Below are 22,772 nucleotides of genomic sequence, written 5' to 3'. Positions count from 1 at the left end.
TCTTGTCTTTTAGCCTCGTGGAAGAACATTAATTTTTTTTGCAACTGTTTACGAGTGTGCGGTTCTTCTGTATATGTTATAATGTTCAAATATGTTCTAAGGCATGTTGCGCATGGTTGTTACTTGTTATGGTGCAGATATACTTTTGTACAAGGTTGTGTTTCTTCTCACTGTGTGCACGTCCTCTCAACTTACACAGTTTTATTAGACCAATTTTATGGAAGGTAATCTGTTTAGTCAACATGTAACTTCTTTGTTCAAAGCTTTCATCCTTAAATAAAACCATGTCAAGTTATCTAGAATACATTAATCACAGATAAATTGGATTTTATGAAAGGAGAGCAAGTGCAGAACAACGGAAACTTAGATGCAAAAAATAGCTCAAGAAGAATATTGTTGTTCCAATACTTGGATCATTACCATCAACAATGGCACTGGATGATTCAGAAGGGTCTTACCAGAGTGATGACGGAACCTTTCATGTGTCAACGATCTATCTACGCACTGTTGTGGGAACCTGAAGTATCTGTCGACAGTAGGAAAGCCAGTCCAAATTTTACTGTTGTGTTCTAAATTAAAAGAAGCAATCTGCTCGACTGGCCCAATTTCTGACAGTCAAGTGTAGGTTTCTTTCCCGAAACAGTAATTCGTGATTGGTTCTGTTCTCTTGTCTTAGTTGCATTTAGTTTGCAAAATCACACTTTCTAGCCTCGTGGAAGAACATTAATTTCTTTGCTTTCACAATCTTTTTGGAACAGCACTTTAGACTTTTGTGGAAATTAAGCTTTTTAGTCCTTAAATATGAGTGAATAGAAGTACATTTGCAACTGTTTACGAATCCGTGGTCATTCTGTATATGTTATAACGTCCAATGTGCATTCGAATATGTTCTAAGACATGTTCCACATGGTGTTATGGTGCAGATACATTTTTATGAGACCAATTTTGTGTAAGGTAATCTGTTTAGTCAATGTGCACCTTCTTTCTTCAATCTTTCATCCTTGAATAAAATCATGTCGAGTTATCTAGAATACGGTAATCACAGATAAATTGGATTTGTATTTCAGCTACACTTAAGAAGGGAATCCAATAGGAGAATTGCATTAAGAGAGGAGAGCAAGCATAGTACAACGAAAACTTGGACTCGAAAATAGCAGGTTTCGGTCTATCCGTGGTTTTTTCCAGTGATAATGGGACTTGTGTAGTGACATCGGTCATGGGCAGAGCGGGTTATCTTGATCACGAGTATGTTCAAATTTCCATGTTCTATTAGATTTTTTATCATGTTATAAATACAAATGTATGAACAGTGAGTGGTTTATTTATGATTACTTTTTATTGTCTGCAGGTACTATAATTATCAAAGGTTGAATTGTAGAGTTTTACTGGCCAACCTGCAAGGCTGCAATCATAGAAAGTGATGATCTTGTCCACATCGTGGAGTGGGTGAATCCTGAGTTCCAGAATGGTGATTTAACAACTAATTTGGATCGAAGGATTCAAGGAGAGTTCGATGTGAATTCGGTCGGGAAATCAATAAAGACACCAATGGCATGCACAACTTCCACCTCCCAACTTAGAGCCACCATGGTTGGTTTTGTGCTGTGCCAACTAACAAAATGTATGGAATGGAGGTGTCTAAGCATCGAGAAAGAACTCCAGGCTCAAATGAAGAAACTCTTGTTATGGTCTCACCATACCAGAGTTCACCTAGAGTGATTTCCAGATGTTCAGATTCCACAAATGCAGTTTCCATGACAGCAGCATGCTAGGTAGCTACAAACTCTCTCATTCATCCCATGTTCAAAACTTGGTGGGTTAAAAATGGGGTTGGGATCTGTTGTGCAGTGAATCAGTGTAGGCTAAATACAAGTATGCATCTATATTGTCATCGACTTAATCACTTTTGTTTAATACTTCAGGTTGTCTCCCTGACTTGTATCACACCACATAACCCTAATAGGAACAATGTTTTACATGCTTTGACTAAAAAATACGTTGGCTTGACCAAATTGCTCTCTTAGTATGAACATTGCATGATCCATTGATTGATGTAGACTAAGCATCCCCATGTAATAAGGATCATGTATGTACTGTGCAAGTTGTGCAGCATGAGGTTACAAATCCACACTGTCATACGTTTTTCTGTTTTTTTTGTCAGGACATTGTCACACATTTTAAATACCAGGTAGTTCACGGGCTGCAATGAGACAGTGAGATGAAGATCTCAACTGGTTTCCTCGTCCTACTGCTCTGTGCAAGTTTCGTTCATGGAGAGTGCTGAATAGGTTAGCATTCTTTAACGAAAGCGAATGGTATTGCATCCTTTAGATTTATATTTTCTATCTGCTGATAAGTTCTTTTTAGCTCAGATTCAAGCAAGTGCAAGAAGAACATTGTTGTTCCAATACTTGGATCATTACTTTCAACAATGGCCCTCCTTCAAGTTATAGTGCTCTTACTGGTCTGGAAGCTGAGAAGAATAAGAAAACCAGGTACCATTTTATACCCTTGATGCTTATTTAGTTAGAAACGGCGCTGCTACTATGGTGTAGTGGTATTCCTATCCAGTTAGTCTGAACTCATAACTTTTTGTACTTAAGCTGCAGATGGAGAAAAACATAACAAAACACCTGTAGCACACCTGTAGCATCAATGAAATCCCAGTTTACTTGTGACAAGGTTTTAGAAATCACCGAAAATTTTCAAACTGAAATTGGGAAAGGAGGATTTGGGATTGTATACCATGGCTACTTGGAAGATGGCACTCAAGTTGCGGTTAAAATACTTTCTCCATCGTCAACTGAAGGAGCTAGGGAGTTCCAAACAGAGTTTTGACAGTTAGGATTTTAATTCCTTGGAATTGCAAGTGCCTTGTCTCGTTGGTTAGAGATTGATGAGTTCCTTGTCGCTGCAGGTTGAGCTCCTGATGAGAATACATCATAGAAACTTGGCCTCATTTATTGGATACTGTGATGAAACCGACTACTTGGTACTTATATTATATATGAGTACATGCCTAAAGGAAACCTAAAAGAATCTCTCTCAGGTATGTAGTTCTATATTTTATAAGCATTGTCCTCCATCAGAGGGTTTCAAAATATTGGAGTGTCACGTCAATGGCTGCAAATGCAGATAGAAGCTCATAGAAAATGATGATCTTCTCTACATAGTGGAGTCGGTGAATCCTGATTCCTGAGTTCCAGAACGGGGATTTGAGATCGAAGGATTTGAGGAGAGTTTGATGTGAATTCGTTCTGGAAACCATTAGAGACAGCAATTGCATGCACAACTTCCACCTCTCAGCAGAGACTTTTGTGCTGTGCGTTAAAAGAGTGTTTGGAAATGGAGGCGCACATCTAGGCATCGAGAAAGAGCTCCATGCTCAAATGAAGAAGCTCGTGTTACGAGTTCACCATACCAGAGTTCACCTGGAGTAATTTCCAGATGTTCATATTCCAGGTAAGCATCCTAGTTCTGCTGTTGCAGCCAAAAGAAGGGGAGGCAGTTGTCATTTTGGTCATCAACTTTCAAGATAATAGTGACCAAAGACTTAATACCAATCATCGTTCTCACTACTCTTGAATTATCATTCACATTCGCCATCCGTCAATAATGTTTGAACTTTTGACTATCTATACTTTGTGGTATTTATCTATCGTAAACTCATCCAACGGCTATGATTCTCAAATAAATTCTCAAATAAAGAATCATATTTTGTTAATACATATTATTCCTGATGTGGGGTTTTCTTCAATCGATGTAATGGAACAATATCGACACTATTAACAACATACAGAGGGAAAGGCATAGCCAATTAGCCATTGTTAATTTGTCAAATTGAGGATAAAATTCTAGTTTAAAGCAACCGGACCACCTGATCCCTATGGCTTGGACACTAAAAAAGCACTATATCTTCCTGATTGTGAGGCCTACAATACACCAAATTATGGTCCCACCCCTGCTCGATTAAACTTAGCTGGGGTTTCAGACACAAGAACCTAGAAATTCTTTTGTCTGAAGCCTGGAGGTGTTGGAAGAGGGGAGTGGAGTCATTATATATGGAGTAGGTAAGCTTTAATGTGTCTAGGACCGCATGGACATGTGATTCGGATGCCGGACTCCAAAAGCTAGCTAAAGGAGGATGAGGAAGAGAGAAACTAGGACAACAAGCTAAAGCAAACAGTTGAAAATTTGACAGATGGATAATAAAGAGGAATTTGGATCCCCTCCTGACATTAGTGTCCAGAACTTAAGGATCAGAAAATTTGGGCCCTTTGTGTGAAAGAGACGTTGAAGTCTTTAGATTATGTAAAGGGAGGCAGCATATGAGTTAATTAGTACTATCGGATTCAATTTAAGTGGTCCAAATTACCTGTTGGTTGAGCTTCGAACCATAAAATCTGTATCTGTCCATAAAAGAGGTTTAGAAAGCTTGACTTTGTATGACTGACGCTATATTTATTTATTTTATTTTATTAAAAGAAAATTAATGAAAAGTTCAAAAAAAAAAAAACTTTAGTTGTTCAAAAAAAAAAAAAACTTTAGTTTTAATGAAAAATAACAAATAAAGATGTAGTGAATAGTACCAAGAAAGGGTAAAAAGGTGATTTTTCGTTAAAAATGAACAGTACCGGAAGTACTTCGTTAAAACTTTTTTTTTTTTTTTTTATTTTAATGAGAAAGAGAGAATGGTCAATGTTGGTGTTTGAGGAAGCACGCAGGTTTCATGCATTTGTAATTAAAACACCAACTAGTAGCCACTAGAAAGTGCTACCCGCGCGATGCTGCGGGATTATGATATGTTATAGTAAAAACATATGAAAGATCATGTATCTAATGGTCGTGGAGCTAATAATCATGCACCTAACACTGAACACCTAAATGTCATCAAACCAATGTAAACTTTTATTTAACTAAGTTCTTAGCACTTCAGTTCAATCTTAAGTTAAAAAGAGTAGTTCAATTGACTAAAATTACACAAAGGAAGGGAGAAAGACAGAACAAACAGTTGCAGAAAAGTGTATAGTGACATTGATCCTGCAAGTTAAATATGAAAAATGTTCAAAAGACTGTAAAAGCTCAAATTATCCCTAGCATGAGTAGATTAACAATGAAAAAACCAAATTTGTATTAGTTTATATTGCTTAACACTTCAGCAAGAAAAAATTGAAAGAAAAAAATATTTTTAAATATCCGGTGATTAAGTGAATGACAGTGAACATTATACTTAGTATAACATGAATATGCATGTGCATAGTAAATACTAAGCAAGAATATGCATAGGTAAGTAATACCCATCAATTAACCATTTTAATTAACACTTCAAAAAAATTGTTTACGTATAAAAAATCTAAATCCCTTGTAATAACAAATTATTGGTCAAAATACTACACTTTGAAAATATATAATAAAAGAAAAATAGGAAAACGATGCTTACCAATATGGACATATGGATTGCTTCTGAAAGGATGTTATATGCAAGGCTATTATCCGAATGACTTTGTCTGTAATAAGAAGAGTAACTGACTTAAAAAGCATCATCATTGCTACTTGCTACTCTTCCTACATAATCTAAGAATATAATTAATCAAATAGATACGGAATCACATTGACCATAAACTATTACATGTAATTAAAAAAAAAATAAAGAGGAGAGAGAGGATCGTGAAATAACTCAAAAACCCTAGCCCAAAAAACTAATTGTTATGCAATTAGATATTTTTTAATAATTGCACATGTAAAGTTTTTTCTTAATAAGTAAGATGTCATAAACATGATATTCCACACTTATTAATTTGATTGTCTCATTTTGAAAGGAGGAAAATAAAAGCAGATGTCTTACTTTTCTCAACAGCAAATCTATTGTTTTTGAGAATGTCTGCAATTGTGACAACTGTGGTAATAGCTGCAGTGGTACAATGAGATATTAATCGTTGCATCAGCTTTAATACTAAACGAATCAAATCTAGAATGAAGAACGGTAATATGCATGATAAAAAAATTATTCTAAATGTTGGGAAAAGGGAATGAGAAGGTTACATTCGACTGGATTCATAATGCCCTAGTAAGGGGAGTTGGTATCATGAGACATCATCTGATAATTTAATTTTTTTCAAGAAATGGACAGATGTAATCATCAACTTACACTTTTAAAATGTAATAGTTTATAAAATTCAAGGCTTGAAAATAAAAAGGAATTACTCTGTTGAATAGAGAGGAATCAACATTTAGAGATAGGAAAAGGTTGATCTTTTGACCTGCTAGTCTAGTAATATCAAGCAAGACAACGTCTTCTATTCAAAGGTCAATTATTTTTCTAATAGAAAACTGTATGTTACATAAATTTATTGAATTAGAATCAAACTAATGAGATTAAAGTGAAAATTTAAAACTAATGCACAAAATGGATTTGAGAGGCTAAATTTTTTTAAAAGTAAATAGGAAAAAATAAGGTAAAATTGTCGAGACATTTTATTATACTAAAGCCCTTGGATAGTTTGAAAATCTTACCCTTATTCATTCTTCACTCTCACTCTATTTTGCTATACATTAACACAATAAAATATAATCAGATGCATAATTATTAATCTACAAAACAATAAGAAATTAATATAAATAAAAAATGACAAACCTATTACTTTGCATTCTCATTATTGCAGATACCCGATAATTCCTATCACCAGAAACTCTTACTTCATATGAGCCATATGTAACGTGCAAGAAAGTAATAAGAAATTAACTAAACTATCACTCAAGAAGAAGTTAGACAGAAGTGTGGAGAATACAAAACAGATATCTACTTCTAGTCTATCAATATGTTAAGATTGTATCAGGTTCAATGCCTAAATGAAGAGTAGAAATAAATTCATCCACGAAATAAGGTGTTATTTTTAAGTATTGTAACACAAATGTAACATGTGTACAACCATCAACCCACACCCAAGGTAAACTACACATACTGGCATAACTCTTACACCCTAAGAAACATGTTATTAAAATATTAGTCTCAATACATCTTATTTGCTACTATCATTTTCAGGAGTCATGTGGTTTTCCATGAATTGTGAAGCATTTATATACAAAGTGAGATTTGCCAATACCTCCAGATATTTCCAAGTGTGCGCTAGTGTATTTTTTCCTTTGAAACATGCAGTTTTTTTTTACCTGTATTATTCCCACCATTAACCAAAAAGGAAGGAAAATTTGACAAAAGAAGCTATCTTAATACCTTTCAGAAAAATTATCAACCACAAAATAAGCACTGCATTTTGAGCCTATGAAAAGAAGAATAACCCAAAATACATTCACAATTATTACCTGACACTTTCTAACTTTCTCTAAAACTTTCTGCTTTGTCAATCCCTTTTCTCTTGCCTGCCTAAATATAAAAATAAATAAATCAATTTCTTGTGAAAAATCAATAATTATGTAAAAGAGCATCTGATTATTTTGAAAGCAGTTGAGGTGGGTTCTATAGCAAGGAATAATTTGAAGCATATCAAAGTTAATAAGTTCTAAGAGGGGTGAAAAAAAATTTAGCAAAGAGAAAAGGTATTGAATGGCCAATAATAAGAATTTGGTCACCTTATTTGATCAATGCCAATGATCCTGAAGTGAGTGTCAAGTACATTTAAATTTGCATAGAACAAAGCTTGAGAAACACACATCTGTGAATGATAAGAATAATTAATGTTGGACTTTTTTTTTCTGCTAAATGGAATGGTGATCATTTGATTCAGTAATTACAAATACCAACACATTTGTAAGTAAAAACTTTTAAGAGTGTAGACAAAGCGTTTAAAATTTATTGAAATACAATGTGAATTTGGTGTACTTATAAAGAATGTAATGACTGACTGAACTATAAACATAATCAGAATTTTGGAAAGGAAATTATCAAATAGCCAAAATTAAGTCCACAAATGGTGTACTACGCAAAAGATGAAAGCTTTACCAAATACCCAAAAGTTAAAAAACAAACACACAGGGAAAAAAGAAGAAGAAGAAGGTGAAACTACCTTTTATAAGATCTTGAGCTCCTCACACGCGTTCCACTTCATCTTCTTGATGGCATAGAAATCTCCATTAATGAAACCTTTATACACAGACCCTTTAATCAATCTACTCTCTCTGAACCCATCTGTGGCCTCTCCCAACTTTTCAATCCCAAACACCCTGTACTTGTCCAAGCAATCCATTATAAATTGTCATAACAAAACATCGATTCCACGAAAAATTAAAAAATTCCTACTTTTAAACAGAACAATCCTCACCCACAGCTTCAAAGGTGTTTTGTAAACCTCTCAGCACATCTTTCCAAATTGGATTCCTCACCTCCATCCTCTGCTACCTAACCTGAGCAATCCATGTTATATATATATATAAATAAGGAATTTTAAAATATTATAGCAGAAAATCAATTACATACAACTTTTCTTTAAACACTCTTTAAATGAAGAAAAGAAAACTAACCTCTTGTAGAAGTGATGAGAAGGAATGAAAAACCAAAACACCACCTGTTCAAAAATACAAAAATGAAAAATCAAAATGAAGAACAAAAAAAGACAGCAATCTTCACAACTATGTGCAAAATAGCGAATTTGTGTTATCATCATACTATCCTCACCATTATCAGTATCACTACCACTTGCAATTCCTTGCTCGCCGATTTCAAATCACTCTAATTCTCATCCCATTTAACGGGTTTTGAATTGCTACTAACTTCTACAATTCTCAAATCACAAAATTCCAATAAGGGCATATGCCGAAACACCAAAAAAATCCATACAGAGATCATTTAAGGATTGACATACAAAAAAAATCCATAATTCAAACTTTAAAATGCAGAACAGACAAAGAAAACCCAAAGTTAATCATGGCCATTTTTCTTCTTTTAAATTCCGGACAAAAATCAAACCACAGATAATCAGAACAACCAAACCCAAAAATTTGCCAAAAAAAAAAAGTTGAACAACAATAAAATTAATTAGTCAAAACCTTAAACAGCAGCCATATCCCTTCCTCAACAATTTTTAAATTTTAATTAAAACACAAAAAATATTATAAAAAGGTTAAAGATAAATAATATAACCGTAGCCATATCCATTCCTCGACAATCTTTCAATTTTAGTTAAAACGCAAAAATTATTAAAAACAAACGCTTAAAGATAAGTTATATTCCTGATCCAGAAAGCGTTTGCAAACTCCCACAACAAAACCCTAAAATTGGAAGATATAGGTTTGCGGCAGCCAAAAACGAAATCAGACAAAAGATCCACATGCAAATCAGCAAAAAAAATAAAGAGAACACTTAGCAAGAATCGAATTTTACAACAACCAATTGAAAATTTTTCTTACCGACCAAAGCAGCCAAACCGTTGCGATTCCTCCGCCGAAAACAGCGGAAAAAAAACAGTCCAACCACCCTTCTAAACGATCGGATCGCGATGAAAACAGTGAGACACACAGAAACACAGACAAACACAAAGAGAGACGGAAAAGCAGAGAGAAGAAAAGAAGAGGAAAGAGAGAAATAAAAGATGCTTCAGCATCTTTCCTAGATAAGCCGATATCCACGCACGCGCAGCACGTATCATGAAGGGCAAAATGGACAATTTACTGCACAATCCCACCAAAACCGAAGAACCATGAAGAAAATGAGGGACGAAACCGGAACGGCACTGTTAATGAACAATGCTTTTCCACCGGCTTTTAGTATATATAGAATTTGGTCAAATTGACATGTATACATAATGAAGTTAAAATTGTTTTCCTTTTATATACAAGAATATTTTCTAATAGAAACTCGACATTCAACATATAACAATTAAGTAACAAACACATTTTTTTTCAACAAAAAATGTTATCAAATTTACCATTTATGTGAGTCGAATATGATGTCTCTCATTTGAAAATGATTTCAAAAGTAGGCTAAATTGCACAAGTTTCATGCATTTGTTGTCTCACTGATATAATAACCGATAGCGGATTGCCAAATTGGAATTTTTTTGGTGTCAATCCTTAAATGATCTCTGTATGAATTTATACCAGTTAGAGATGACTTTTTTTCAGTGATTTAATAGTCTCTTATTTAGATCAGTGCATTCTAATATTGTAAATGTAAATGTTGAGATTTTATGTTATAACTAAACAATCAATCTAAAAACTAAGTAAACACCCGTAGAACTATCCCCTTCATTCTCAAGAGGATCTAATTCACTTCTTAATTGTACCTAACATGTATAACACTTCATTTGTAGCTTAAAGGAATAGAACAATGATGAAAATGGTAGAAATCAGACATTAATTTTGAAAACCCGAACAAATACAAATTAGAAGATAGGACATTAAAGTAAGGGGTGTGATATTCACACAACCCTTTTTACTTCTTTCACACCTTTTTGGTTTTCGGCCATCGGATTGGATGAATTGAAGAAGATAAACGGACATAAATTAATAAGGGGTGTGTTAGAAGTAAAAAGGGGTGTGTGAATAGCACACCCCTAAAGTAATTGGTAGATTGAAGACTAACCAAGTAGAAAGTGGAGCTTGATTTGTTCACTTCACAAAAAAGTCATTGAAAGTACGACTCTAAACACTCGGGTTAATGTATGAACAATGAGTAGGTAAGGAAAACACTGGCCTATTTTCCAATCGAATAGATATTTATGAAAGAAAAAGCACTGGCCTATTCTAATACTCCTAAGCAGTAATTTGGGAATTTTCCCACGACCTACACTTAAAGTAGGATAGCCGTGGAAAACAACATTAAGCAACAATTATCTTTGTTAACAAAGAAAAAGGAAAACTTGGAGCTTTTTTCTATGTTCCATAAATTTGGAAAAGAATGCAGGTGCTTCTGTTTGAAGGATCACATGGCAACACAAAAGAATTACTGAAAACATAAGAAGAATCTGTTTCTTTCGATTTGTTGCTTGAGTTCCAAGACTTATTTCATTTATTTTGTTTTGGAGTAGACTTCGTAAGCATTGTGGTTCTCCCTCGAAGCCCTACGAAGACACGGATACGAACATAACATACTCACCAGATGGAGATTACATAGACACAGGGATAAACCAGAACATCTCTTCTGAATTTATGTATCCAAACAATCCCAACCTCCCCTTCCCTCTCTCCGACCTCAGGAGTTTTCCTCAAGGAAACAAAAATTGCTACGTGTTGAAACCCGAAGCAGGAAATGGCAGTTTGAATTTGATTAGAGCTACCTTCTTGTATGGAAACTACGATGGAGAAAACAAGCTGCCTGAATTTGATCTCTATCTCAGCGTCAACTTTTGGTCGACAGTGAGGTTTGAAAATGCTTCAGATATTGTTACAAAGGAGATTATAGGTTTTGCATAATCAAATACCATGGACATTTGTCTAATAAATAAAGGGTTGGGAACTCCTTTCATTTCGGCGTTGGAATTTAGACCGCTTAATAGCTCAACTTATGGTACTGAATTTGGGACTGCATCATTAGTACTCATTGAAAGACTGGACATTGGACAAAGCAATGGAACAGGTCGATATGGAGATGATGTTTATAATCGCATTTGGTCACGTCACATTTCACCTTCTTGGGATCCAGTTAGTACTTCTTCGTCGATCATTACCTATGACAACGGATATAGAGTGCCATTGGAAGTAATCCGGACTGCAGCTACACCTCGAAATGCAAGTGAACCTTTAAATTTGTACTGGAACACAACTGACATGAATGCTCAGTTTTATGTTTTTATGTACTTTGCTGAAGTGGAGAAACTTGAGAAGAATCAGTCAAGAAAATTCAATATATCATGGAATGGATCTCCATTGTTTGGACCATTCGCTCCCCGTTACTTACAGGCAGACGTGATATCTAATTCAAGAGCTCTGGTGGGAAAGGATCACGAAATTTCTTTACACAAGACAAAGGACTCTTCCCTTCCGCCGATTCTGAATGCTGTTGAAGTTTTCCAAGTTATGCAGCTGGTTGAATCACCTACTTATGGTGAAGATGGTATGCCTTCCTTTGTTAAATCAACGAGAACATTCTTACAATATTGATATATGCTTATTTCCTCTGGAAAAGAAAAGCTTGTTGAAAAATAAAAAAGTCCCACCTCGGAATCCTGACAATTAAAAATAAAACATATAGTAGCGAACTGTGCGGATGATTAAGTTGGAAATAATGTTGGTGACCGCTGGTCGTTCTCTCTTAGATTTGACCAATTCTTAGCTTTGTCGGTCCTGTTTGATCTGGTTTTGTTAATGACTGCAGCTGATGCCATAACGAATGTCAAAACTACGTATCAAATAAAAAAAAATCTGGGCTGGTGATCCTTGTGGACCTAGGAATTTCTCTTGGGAAGGACTAGAATGCAACTACAGCATTTCACTTCCTCGGATTATTTCCCTGTGAGTCCTTCTAAGGAACTAGTCTTCTTACAATTTCTTTGTCTTTTCAATCTAATTCTAAGCCGATTTGCCTTTGATTGTGATTAGAAACTTGAGTTCAAGCAATTTGAGTGGGATAATAGCTGCTTCCATTGCCAATCTCTCATCACTCGAGTCCTTGTAATTGTTCTTCACTTTTGCTTCCATGAAGACTCATCTTGCCGAATTTATCCACTTTATTATCTTGCATAACCTACTAACTATAACGCTTTTCATCCCAGAGATTTGTCGAACAATAACCTAATCGGGCCAGTGCCTCAGTTCTTGGAAGAACTAAAGTCGCTCACTCTCTTGTAAGTGCAATCTCTACATGATCATAGACTCATTTGATACCAGAATTCCATATTATTAAGAATTGATCTGCAGGAATTTGAAAGGCAATCAATTGTCTGGTTCGGTTCCAAACGCTCTTCGCAAGAGATCAGAAGCTGGATTACTTGTACTGAGGTAAAAATCGCTTGTTGTTTATCTGGTTTAGAAACATGCCTTTGGTTTGACAAATAACAGAAATAAGAAGAATTTTTGTGTTCATTTCAGTGTGGATACCGAAAATCTTTGTGGCTAGGGTTCATGCAAAAAGAAGAAAATTGCTGCTCCAATAGTTGCGTCGTTAGTATCAGCACTAGCAGTCGTTACAGTGCTGATGCTAGCATGGAAATTGAGAAGAAAAAGAGAATCAGGTACTTTGAACAAAGAACTATCGAAACAGGTTGTCTAGATCGAATGAAAATTTATACAATGCGTACAGATAATTTTTTGTGTACTTAAAGGTACAGAAGCAGAACCCTTTAACAAAACAGCTATAGCATCAAAGAAGTGCCAGTTTACTCATGAGGAGGTTTTACATATCACCAAAAACTTACAAACCTCGATCGGGAAAGGAGGATTTGGGACTGTGTACCATGGTTGCATGAAAGACGGAACCCAAGTTGCGGTAAAAATGCTTTCTGCATCATCAACTCAAGGACCTAGGGAGTTCCAAACAGAGGTTTGTCATTTAGAATTTCTTGGAATATAAGGTAAATGCCAAGCCTAGTCTCGTTCGATGCAGGTTGTGATGAGTTTGTTCTTGACTGCAGGCTGAGCTCCTGATGAGAATCCATCATAGAAACTTGGCCTCGTTTATTGGATACTGCGATGATGCGAACAACTTGGCACTTATATACGAGTACATGACTAATGGCAACCTAAAAAACTCTCTCTCAGGTATAATCTTGTTATCAAGATAGAGAAATTTCGCCAGTTTATGTTGGTCCATCTTAAATCTAGTGAACACAACACACATTATTGGTTGCAGATGCAGAAAGGAGTTCACAGATGACATGGGAAATGAGACTTCATATAGCAATCGATGCTGCACAAGGTTCGTGCTTCCTGTTATTTCAGTAAAATAGATGTGATCATGTTTACACAAATTATTATTCTACTAACGGAATGCAAAATTTGGTTCGCAGGTCTCGAGTACTTGCATCACGGATGCAAGCCGCCTATTGTCCACAGAGATGTGAAGACAGCCAACATTCTCTTAAGCGAAAATTTGGAAGCTAAAATAGCGGATTTTGGTCTTTCCAAGGTTTTTGCTAGTGACATTGAGACTCAAGTGGTCAGCACAGTCATGGAAACAGCCGGATATCTTGATCCAGAGTATGTTCAGATTTTCTCATTCTATTACCATAATAATCATGTGAAAATACGATGTAAAAAAAAAGGAACAAACTCTTAATCAAAAATAAAATTGAAGGGGCACTAAACCGACAATAAGCTGCATACAAACCACGATGTTGTGATTTATGAATCCTAGTTTTTGTTTACAGATACTACAATTGCCAAAGGCTGAATGAAAAGAGTGATGTGTATAGTTTATGAATCCTATTAGAGCTAATCACCGGCCAACCTGCAGTGATAAAAAGTGAAGAAGTAATCCACATAGCAACGTGGGTAAGTTCTGAGCTCGAAAAAGGGGAACTAAAATGCATTGTAGATCAAAGGATGCAAGGAGAGTTCGATGAGCATTCGGTCTGGAAAGCGTTAGAGATAGCAATGGCGTGCACAACCTTTACCTCCCAACACAGAGTCACAATGGATGTTGTATTGTCTGAGCTCAAATATTGCTTGGAAATGGAGTTGTCTAGGCATCGAGAAAGAACACCAAGATCAACAGAAGAACTTCGCGCTGCGTTTGGGCTGTATAATCATAGTTCACCTGAAGTTCTCTCCATGTATACAGATTCCACAAATGTTGATTCCATGACCGGACCGTTTCCTAGGTAACTGGTGACATTTCCGGCTAGTTGACGAAGAAGATATACATACAACAATATCCATAAAGTTTTTCTTTCTTTGATATTACTTTGGATTTCTTTCTATATATATATATTATATGTGTTTGGAAGTGATTTTAAAATAAAAATAGAAGCACTTTATTAGAAGTACTTATGAGCGTAAGTGTTTTTTAAAGAAGCATTTCTAAATGGCTTGTAATTCATTTTGAGTTTTTTTATTTGGTATACAAGTTTTCACTTCAATTTTTTTGTTCAATGGAGTAAATCAATCCAAATTATGTTACTGGATGTTGTATCTTATCTACTTTTCTTAGAGGTTATCATGCATGGTTTGAGGCTTTAAACTTCAGTAGTGTGAGAGAATAAATTGGTATTGAATTTGTCATCAACGAGATTTGAATATAAGACTTTACAGTTACAAGTGAAAAGGAATATCACTAGATCAGTACTAAGTGACTTTAAAATACATTTTGTTAACCACCAAACCTATCTTTTGAAGTGTATAAATTAGCGTGTGTAGAGCATATAAAATAAATGGGACCAGAGTAGAATAATTAGTCAAATGCCTACTCGATACATAAGTGCTCAACAATTGGTTCCGTATTATTGGTTTTATCCGGTGCTATGTACATCATGACAAACGAGACCTCAATCATTTTACCTTTACAATCAATTATTTTTAAAATTCAAATGTTTTTCAATAAATACACAACATTTCTGTACTACAAGTAAAGTTGGGGCCAGATTGATATAAAGCTCAAACCCAAAAACAAAAAAAAAAAAAATTAAACCGGAAGTTAGGGTTTATTTCAACCCCCCGCCGCACCACTTCCTCTGTCGTCTCTCTATCGCAAATAGCAAGCCGCAGAGAGACTGTGTGAGCTCAGCAATGGCAGCAAAAGCAAGGAACCCCAGAAAGACCCGGAACCCAGATCTCGTCCGTGGGGTGGGTAAGTTCTCGAGGTCCAAAATGTACCACAAGTGTGGTCTTTGGGCTCTCAAGGACAAAAATGGCGGCGTCTTCCCTCGCCACGATGCGAAGCCGGCAGCCGAGACCCATCCTTAGAAGCCGCCCAAGTTCTACCCCGCCGACGACGTCAAGAAACCCCTCGTCAACAAACGCGAGCCCAGGCCCACCAATCTCAGGTTCTCTTTTTCTCTACTTTGTCTCAGATTTTAATTATTTTTGAAATTCGAATCATTGGGTTTAAAATTTTTTTTTTTTATAATTGTTGTTAAAATTATGGGTTTTTTATAATTTAATTTAACAACACCAGGGACCGCGATTGTATTGGCTGGAAGGTTTAAGGGAAAGAGAGTTGTTTTTCTTAAGCAGCTTTCATCTGGGCTACTTCTTGTTACCGGTGAGTTCTGATTTTTTTTAGCAGAAATTATTGGTCCGGAATTTCGAATGAATGTTAAAGTTTTATGTTACTGGGAGGTTCCTTGGTCATGAATTCCGCCCAATGACGATAACGTTGTTTTGTGGCGACACCATTAGAATTTGGTGCAAAAAAGGAGGTTTCTTTTGTTTCAAGTTATTTGCAAATACATCACCGTCTCGTATGAATTGTGCTTGGGGGATTGCTCCCCTCCGGTTGAATGGGATATTTTGCAGGCTGGGGTTTTCTTTGAGTGGGGATATTCAAATAGGGTTAGTGAGTGAGTACTCGAAGTGATGTGTTGCTAATTTGTTTTCTTCCGAAACTGTATGAAACGATGACATGAAAGAGTAACACTCGCTTCTGTAACTGCATAGATAGATCTGAGTGTGTCAACTTGTGAAGAATCATCTAGTAATCTATTTAATCGTGATTGTTCGTTAGAATATATGAATTAGCTTTTATGCCTTCAACTTTCATAGGTTTTTTGAATGATTCTTTCTTTGCTTCTTATTAAAATATCTGTTCTGTTCTTATTTTGTTTACATTTACCGATTTGTGTATTTACTCTTTTTTTTTTTTTTTTTTTTTTTTTTATCAATTCCGTGGTGGGCAAGGGTAATGAGTTTCTAGTTTAGGGCACTTGCCTGCTTCTTGAAAAAACTTGTTGAGTGCCGTTCTAACTTGAGTGCTGGTATGATGCCATTGCAGGCCCCTTTAAAATTAATGGTGTTCCTTTGAGACGTGTAAATCAGTCTTACGTGATTGCCACTTCTACCAAGGTTGACATTTCTGGGTTGAATGTCGAAATATTTGATGACAAATATTTTGCTAAGGAAGTTGAAAAGAAGAAGAAGGGAGAGGGAGAATTTTTTGAGGCTGAGAAAGAGGTTAGAATTTTCGTTGTTCATTTACATATACTTTTGAGCAAATAATTTATTGTCCTCGTGATTCTCTTCCACTGTTGGTACCGTCTACCTGAACTATGAAGTTCAATGTGGCAATGTGCTCATCGTCTTCCGGTTTTACGTGATATTTTTCTTATACAGATTTTCTGATCCTTTTATGTTTCCCTTTTAATTGTATCAATCCATTTCTTTTCTACTAGCTTGATCTCTTCTTCTACATGTGAATGGGAAGTTTGTAAATTGTTGGAGAATTACACTCACTCTGCCAGCTTCTGTTGGAATTTTTTTGTTGTCTCTCTATTAATTAATATTTTGCCTAACAACAAATTGTAGGAGAAGAATGTGATCCCACTAGGAAAGAAAGACGATCAGAAGAGTGTGGATGCTTCCTTGATAAAGTCCATTGAAGCTGTCCCAGACTTGAAGACGTACTTGGCGGCGAGATTCTCTCTCAAGGCTATTATCTTATAAACTACTCCAGATAACTTTCTGCTCGTCGGCCTGTTTTTTCTCTTCAGATTGTCAACTAGCTCCGAATTTTCATTTTGCCGGTGTATTCCAAATTCATACTGGTTTTGATTACTACTGCCTTCGCCACATACAAAACAGCAAGTGAAATCCATACGAAATGAACAGGGGATCATTCAAAATCAGCGAATTTAGTGTATTAATGAGTTCGGATCATCAACAAAACAACCAGCAGTCGATTCACTACAGCGGAGAAACGAAAACCCTCTCAACCCGGCTTGACAATAAATCCTCTGATCGAATACAGCAACGACCCAAAGTTTTATCTTCTGCAAGAATGCTCTCTGCCTGCCAAGGCAATTCCGAACTCATTTATTGAATCACCAACTTCCGGTGTGATGGTATGTTTTCCTCTGTCGAAGTTTATGACTAATATGTGATTTGCTCGGAAAGAAAAGCTTAGTTTCACATCAGTCCTGTTTGATCTCTTTCTGTTAATGCTGTTGATCGCTCGGGCCGATTAAAAATTAGCATCCAATAAATAAAAGGAAATTACTAAATAAGTTAAAAATCAGACCCCAAGACAGGGTAGCACCGAATTTCCTTCTCACAGAGAATAGTTTTATCCACCTTCTCCGTAGCTCTACGTGCCCATTTCGGTGTCAAGAATCGCACAAGCCCAGAGCGGTTACCATTACACTTGCCCCACTTTTAGGAAGCCAATTTTATAACCACGACCACTTTCAATTCTGTACCAGCAATGATTTTTTTTAATTTTTTTTTGGACAAACGATAGAATATCTATATTAAACTATAGAGGTGGAGACTCAAACATGGGCTCGAGAGATGTAAGCGTGAATGATCTTAACTAACTAAATTACAAGTTGCTTATCCCAGCAATGATTGAAGAGATCAAAGTTAGAAATCCCTAGAGCAGAATTGAGAATAAAATGTGTTAGTATAGGTGAATCCGGCAAGGATTTTATTACGCTAGGTCTTGTAAACTCCTGTGGGTTCTCCTAAGTTGTCTTACATGTTCCTTCTCTTAAGAAAAATCTTTTGTTTGCTTATCATTTTACTAAAGAATTCTGTTGCTGTCACTATTCATCCTTTTGGTCAAGTTATTTCTGACTTTTACATTGGTTCTATCACACCCCGATCCCAAGATACGCTAGGATCGATACGTGACGTCACCATGTACCTGTACATCTCTCATGTCTCGTCTCCAAGACATGACCCAAAACACAATCAAAGTTCCACCATGCAGTAATTTTCTTTTATTTCATGGCTACATCTAATCCTTGTGTTAGACTGTCTATGTACTCTAAGCAGGGATCAAGCCCTTCGTAGTCCATCATTCTTTTACGCTTTAGAATTCTCAAAGCAGTCCTGTAAGAGTTTTAGAATCACACAAGGGAACCAATTGAGCTTGTCTCGCTAGATTTTAGTGTACATAACAAAATCATATGTGAAACACGATTGTCATTCACCTATATTACAATATTTTCCAACACAGTCCACAATCACAACCATTAATCGATTTAATGAAACAAAGATGTACAACATTAACATTTTAAGTACCTTGATCAATAAACAAAATCACATATCCTTTCACGAAGTTTAATAAAGAAACTCTCCATAATTCTCTACTTGGCTTCCAAGCAATAACAATGGTAACTCAAATTTATAAACCCAATGCCTAATGTGAGTAATTCCTTTTCACTGGAATCTAGGATTCCTGACTAACTTAATAGAAACGAACAAGAGCAAGGATTCCAGATCACTCAACGGAATCCAACCAAAATGGGATCGCCTATCGAAATTTACCAAGTACAACATCCTCACAACCCTAGGTAGGCATTAATCACCCATTGCGGATATACCAAACATGATCACTCCGTAAAATATATGTGGTCCCCTATCGCGGATATATCAAGCAGAACCGTAACCTATAGCTCTAGGTAGTGATCACTCATCGCGAATATACCAAGCATGATCACTCCTAGAATGCGTATGGTCCCCTATTGCAGATATACCAAGTAGAACCATATGCGTAGTCTAATAGCGTAGCCAATGATCACCCATTGTAGATATACCAAGCATGATCATCCCCTAAAATATGTGTGGTCCCCCATCACAGATATACCAAGCAGGACCATAACCTATAGCTTTAGGTAGTGATCACTCGTCACGGATATACCAATCATGATCACTCCTAGAAGGCGTATGGTTTGCCATTGCAGATATACCAAGCAGAACCATAGGTATAGTCTAATAGCGTAGGCAATGATCACCTATCACAGATATACCAAATATGATCATCCCCTGAAATATGTATATACAAAGCAGGACCATCCATGGTAAACTATCAAATGAGGTCGACAAGACCCTTTGTGATTTTTCTTGTGATTAATCTAATAAGTACACTGTATGGACCAATCCCAATTTCTATTGTAGTTTAATCTAACATACTATATGCAAAGCCTCGGTTTCACAATTAATTCTACTTCAACCATATATCTACAAACTAGTTCGACAAGTATTCAGAACAGTCACAATATATCAACACTTCAACTATATATCAACACACTAGTTCGACAAGTGTTCAGAACAGTCACAACATATCATTTTTATATCAATCCTAAGTGTAATAATTGAAAAACGAAATATATATCCATAAGCTGGTACAGTGGAAAAGAATTCATTCATTATGACAATACTTAATATGCATTCACAAGTTTTAGACGCATATACAGAAAAAAGAAAAGAAAAAAATGATTCACTAGCATACATGTAACAATGCCAGCATATATGAATGTCGTCGACAAAACCACACCCAAACCAATTTAATTATATTCAAGATACACACACACACACACACAAGTCTATTCTTATGCTTTCACGTACACAGTGATAAAATGGGCATACGGCCTCAAACCATACAAAGGAGCTAATGCAAGTTCTATATTAAAGATGCAAACACATGCTTCATAGGATTCAGTTATCATTCCCTTGTCAATTAACATAAGATAAGTCAAATATTAGGCAAAATCGAATTATTCCAATTCACATTCGGGAGAATCCAAAAACCTATAGTATAATGAAAACTGACCAGCATATGTACAAAAGTAAAATATCAAATTCAACAGATTCATGATATCAAAGTCTATGATTTTTCAATTATTATTTTGTCCAAAACAAAAAGGTGTGTGTGCTCATATGAAAATTTCAAAACCAAGGCAAAATCCCTTTTTCTAAAAAAATATAGATAAAATTGATAAACCCATTAACCCTCACTCCAAATAAGAAAATAATGAAGTATGGGTGAGGTAGAGATGTGAATAACATGATATTCTTACCAGAAACAGGGAAATCGTATGACAAGTCGTAGGTACGCTGAGAACAAAGAGATTAAAGGTGGGGATTCAACGGAGGACGCCGTGGTGGTGGTCGAGTGGGTGGTGTCTGGGAAGGATGAGAGAGATGAGGGGGAGAGAAGGAGAGAGTTTTTTGGAGAGTTCCCCCGAAGAGGAAAAGAACCCAACCAAAAAAAATTGACTCCCCATTAACAAACCATGAAATCCATTTTTAAATGGAGGTAAGTTTATAAAAATGTTCCCGACTTTATTAGTTAATTTCTCTTTCATTAAAACTCCAATAGGAGTGAGGAGTATTTTGGTAGGTACACTGAAACTGAACAACACAATGGACCTTTTGCAACTTACCTTGAACAAATGGCATTATTGCTCAATATACAACTCCTGGTACTCCACATCAAAATGGAGTGGCAGAGAGAATTAATAGGACTCCCAAAGACATGATTTGATCCATGTTTGCACACTCTCAGTTGCCAATTTTCCTTTGGGGAGAAGCATTGAAGACTGCTAATTACATATTGAGTAGAGTGCCAAGCAAAACAGTAAAGATGGTGCCTTTTGAATGTTGGACAGGAAGGAGACTAAGCTTTAATCACTTTCATTTATGGGGTTGCAAGGCTGAAGCTAGGTTTTACAACCCAAGTGAAAAGAAACTGGATCCAAGAACCATTAGTTGCAGGTCATGGGATACTCAGAGAAGTCAAAAGGTTACAGGTTTTATTGTCCTGATTCTGGTAGAAGAATCATGGAAACCAATAATGCCAAGTTCATAGAAGAAAGAACCAACTGTGTTTCAGTTGATTCAATGCCTAAATTTGAAGAAGAAACTGCAAATCCAATGTTTCTTGATCAGCAAGTCACCGTTATACCAGCAACTGAGATTCCCCTCATCCCAGCACATTCAGACTACATTAAAGGCCGTCAAGAAGAGGAGATAACACTTTCTATCATCACTAAAGATACTACTGAGATGACTACAAATGAAAACACTTTAGAACCATCCATTACACCAGTTGACATTCAGCCAGAAATGAAAAACATAAGGAAATCTCAAAGAAATCAACAAGCAACCTTGTTGCCAGATTTTATGTACTTAAATGAAGTTGAGCATCACATTAGAGATGAGGACGATTCAATATCCTTCAATCAAGCAATTTCCAGTGCAAGATCCAAACTGTGGCATATGGCAATGGGGGAAGAATTACAATCCATGAAGAAGAACAACGTCTGGACTCTTGTACCAAACAACAAATAAGTGACAAAAGTTGTAGGCTACAAGTGGATTTACAAGACCAAAAGTGATTCACAGGGACAAATTGATAAACACAAAGCAAGATTGGTGGCAAAATGATTTACTCAAAGGGAGGGACTCGATTATAATGAGACATTCTCTCATGTTTCAACAAAAGATTCAATGAGGGCAATGTTAGCTCTCACTGCACACTTTGATCTTGAACTTCACCGGATGGATGTCAATATTGCATTCCTTAATGGTGATTTGGAGGAAGATATATATATATATATATATATATATATATATATGGCTCAACTTCCGGGATTTGTTCAAAGGGGGAAGGAATCATTGGTTTGCAAATTAAACAAGTCTATCTATGGATTAAAACAAAGCTTCAAGAAGTGTAACAAGAAGTTTGATCAAGTCATGACAACTGTTGGATTTCATGAAAATAAGATGGCTGAATGTGTGTATCTCAAGGTCAGTGATTCTAAGTTTATTTTCTTGGTTTTATATGTTGGTGATATACTGTTTGCAAGCTCAAATGTTTCATTATTGCATACAACAAAGAAACTGTTAACTGAGAGCTTTGACATGAAAGATTTGGGTGAAGCTTAGTTTGTACTTGGCATTGAAATCATAAGGGATCGTAGCAAGAAAGCTCTTGGTCTCTCTCAGCA

At 35.9% G+C, this 22,772-nt stretch overlaps 2 protein-coding genes, 1 long non-coding RNA gene and 1 pseudogene across 22 annotated transcripts in view; 3 read left to right on the top strand and 1 right to left on the bottom strand.

The window, feature by feature from the left end:
• Positions 1–22,772, top strand: part of LOC137747328 (putative disease resistance protein RGA3) — a 93,485-nt gene that overhangs the window by 5,930 nt on the left and 64,783 nt on the right. The window contains exons 1-7 of one of the 9 annotated variants that reach the window (XR_011069939.1): positions 333–621; positions 924–954; positions 1,068–1,245; positions 1,349–1,772; positions 2,162–2,288; positions 2,373–2,495; positions 2,604–3,049. The gene's annotated coding sequence lies outside the window, so the exon portion shown is untranslated. Of the gene's footprint in view, positions 1–137; positions 255–332; positions 622–923; positions 955–1,067; positions 1,246–1,348; positions 1,773–2,161; positions 2,289–2,367; positions 2,496–2,603; positions 3,050–22,772 lie in introns of those variants that run through there. The other 8 variants (XM_068487422.1, XR_011069940.1, XM_068487424.1 and 5 more) reach the window with 8 other exon arrangements.
• On the bottom strand, positions 4,888–9,599 carry LOC137747340 (uncharacterized). Of its 12 annotated transcripts, XR_011069958.1 has the most exons (12): positions 9,361–9,592; positions 8,630–8,727; positions 8,476–8,519; positions 8,277–8,358; positions 8,022–8,178; positions 7,588–7,670; positions 7,321–7,381; positions 7,104–7,167; positions 6,514–6,545; positions 5,846–5,908; positions 5,441–5,507; positions 4,888–5,040 (listed from the first exon to the last, which is right to left on the bottom strand). It is a non-coding gene; the product is annotated as an uncharacterized lncRNA (long non-coding RNA). The 12 variants fall into 12 exon arrangements; XR_011069956.1 differs by having other exon boundaries at positions 6,514–7,167; positions 7,321–7,377; positions 9,361–9,599; XR_011069950.1 differs by having other exon boundaries at positions 6,514–7,167; positions 9,361–9,598.
• On the top strand, positions 10,997–14,762 carry LOC137747338 (probable LRR receptor-like serine/threonine-protein kinase At4g29180; annotated as a pseudogene).
• LOC137747334 (large ribosomal subunit protein eL6-like) lies at positions 15,469–17,951 on the top strand. Its single transcript, XM_068487434.1, has 4 exons — positions 15,469–15,869; positions 16,001–16,087; positions 16,817–16,995; positions 17,347–17,951. The coding sequence occupies exons 1-4, from the start codon at positions 15,734–15,736 to the stop codon at positions 17,482–17,484; spliced, it is 540 nt and encodes a 179-aa protein (XP_068343535.1). The 5' UTR covers positions 15,469–15,733; the 3' UTR covers positions 17,485–17,951.

This window comes from Pyrus communis, chromosome 10 (genome assembly GCF_963583255.1).
Source record: "Pyrus communis chromosome 10, drPyrComm1.1, whole genome shotgun sequence".
Lineage (NCBI taxonomy): Eukaryota > Viridiplantae > Streptophyta > Magnoliopsida > Rosales > Rosaceae > Pyrus > Pyrus communis.
Note: the sequence above shows the minus strand (reverse complement) of the source record. Positions and strands in the feature narration are given on the sequence as shown.

What these genes read in the sequence shown, in the direction of transcription:
- LOC137747334 (XM_068487434.1), top strand. Translation starts at nt 15,734, where the DNA reads ATGGCGGCGTCTTCCCTCGCCACGATGCGAAGCCGGCAGCCGAGACCC. An exon ending in CCCAGGCCCACCAATCTCAG is followed by an intron (nt 15,870 to 16,000) that starts GTTCTCTTTTTC and finishes TAACAACACCAG; the next exon opens with GGACCGCGATTGTATTGGCT. An exon ending in TGGGCTACTTCTTGTTACCG is followed by an intron (nt 16,088 to 16,816) that starts GTGAGTTCTGAT and finishes ATGCCATTGCAG; the next exon opens with GCCCCTTTAAAATTAATGGT.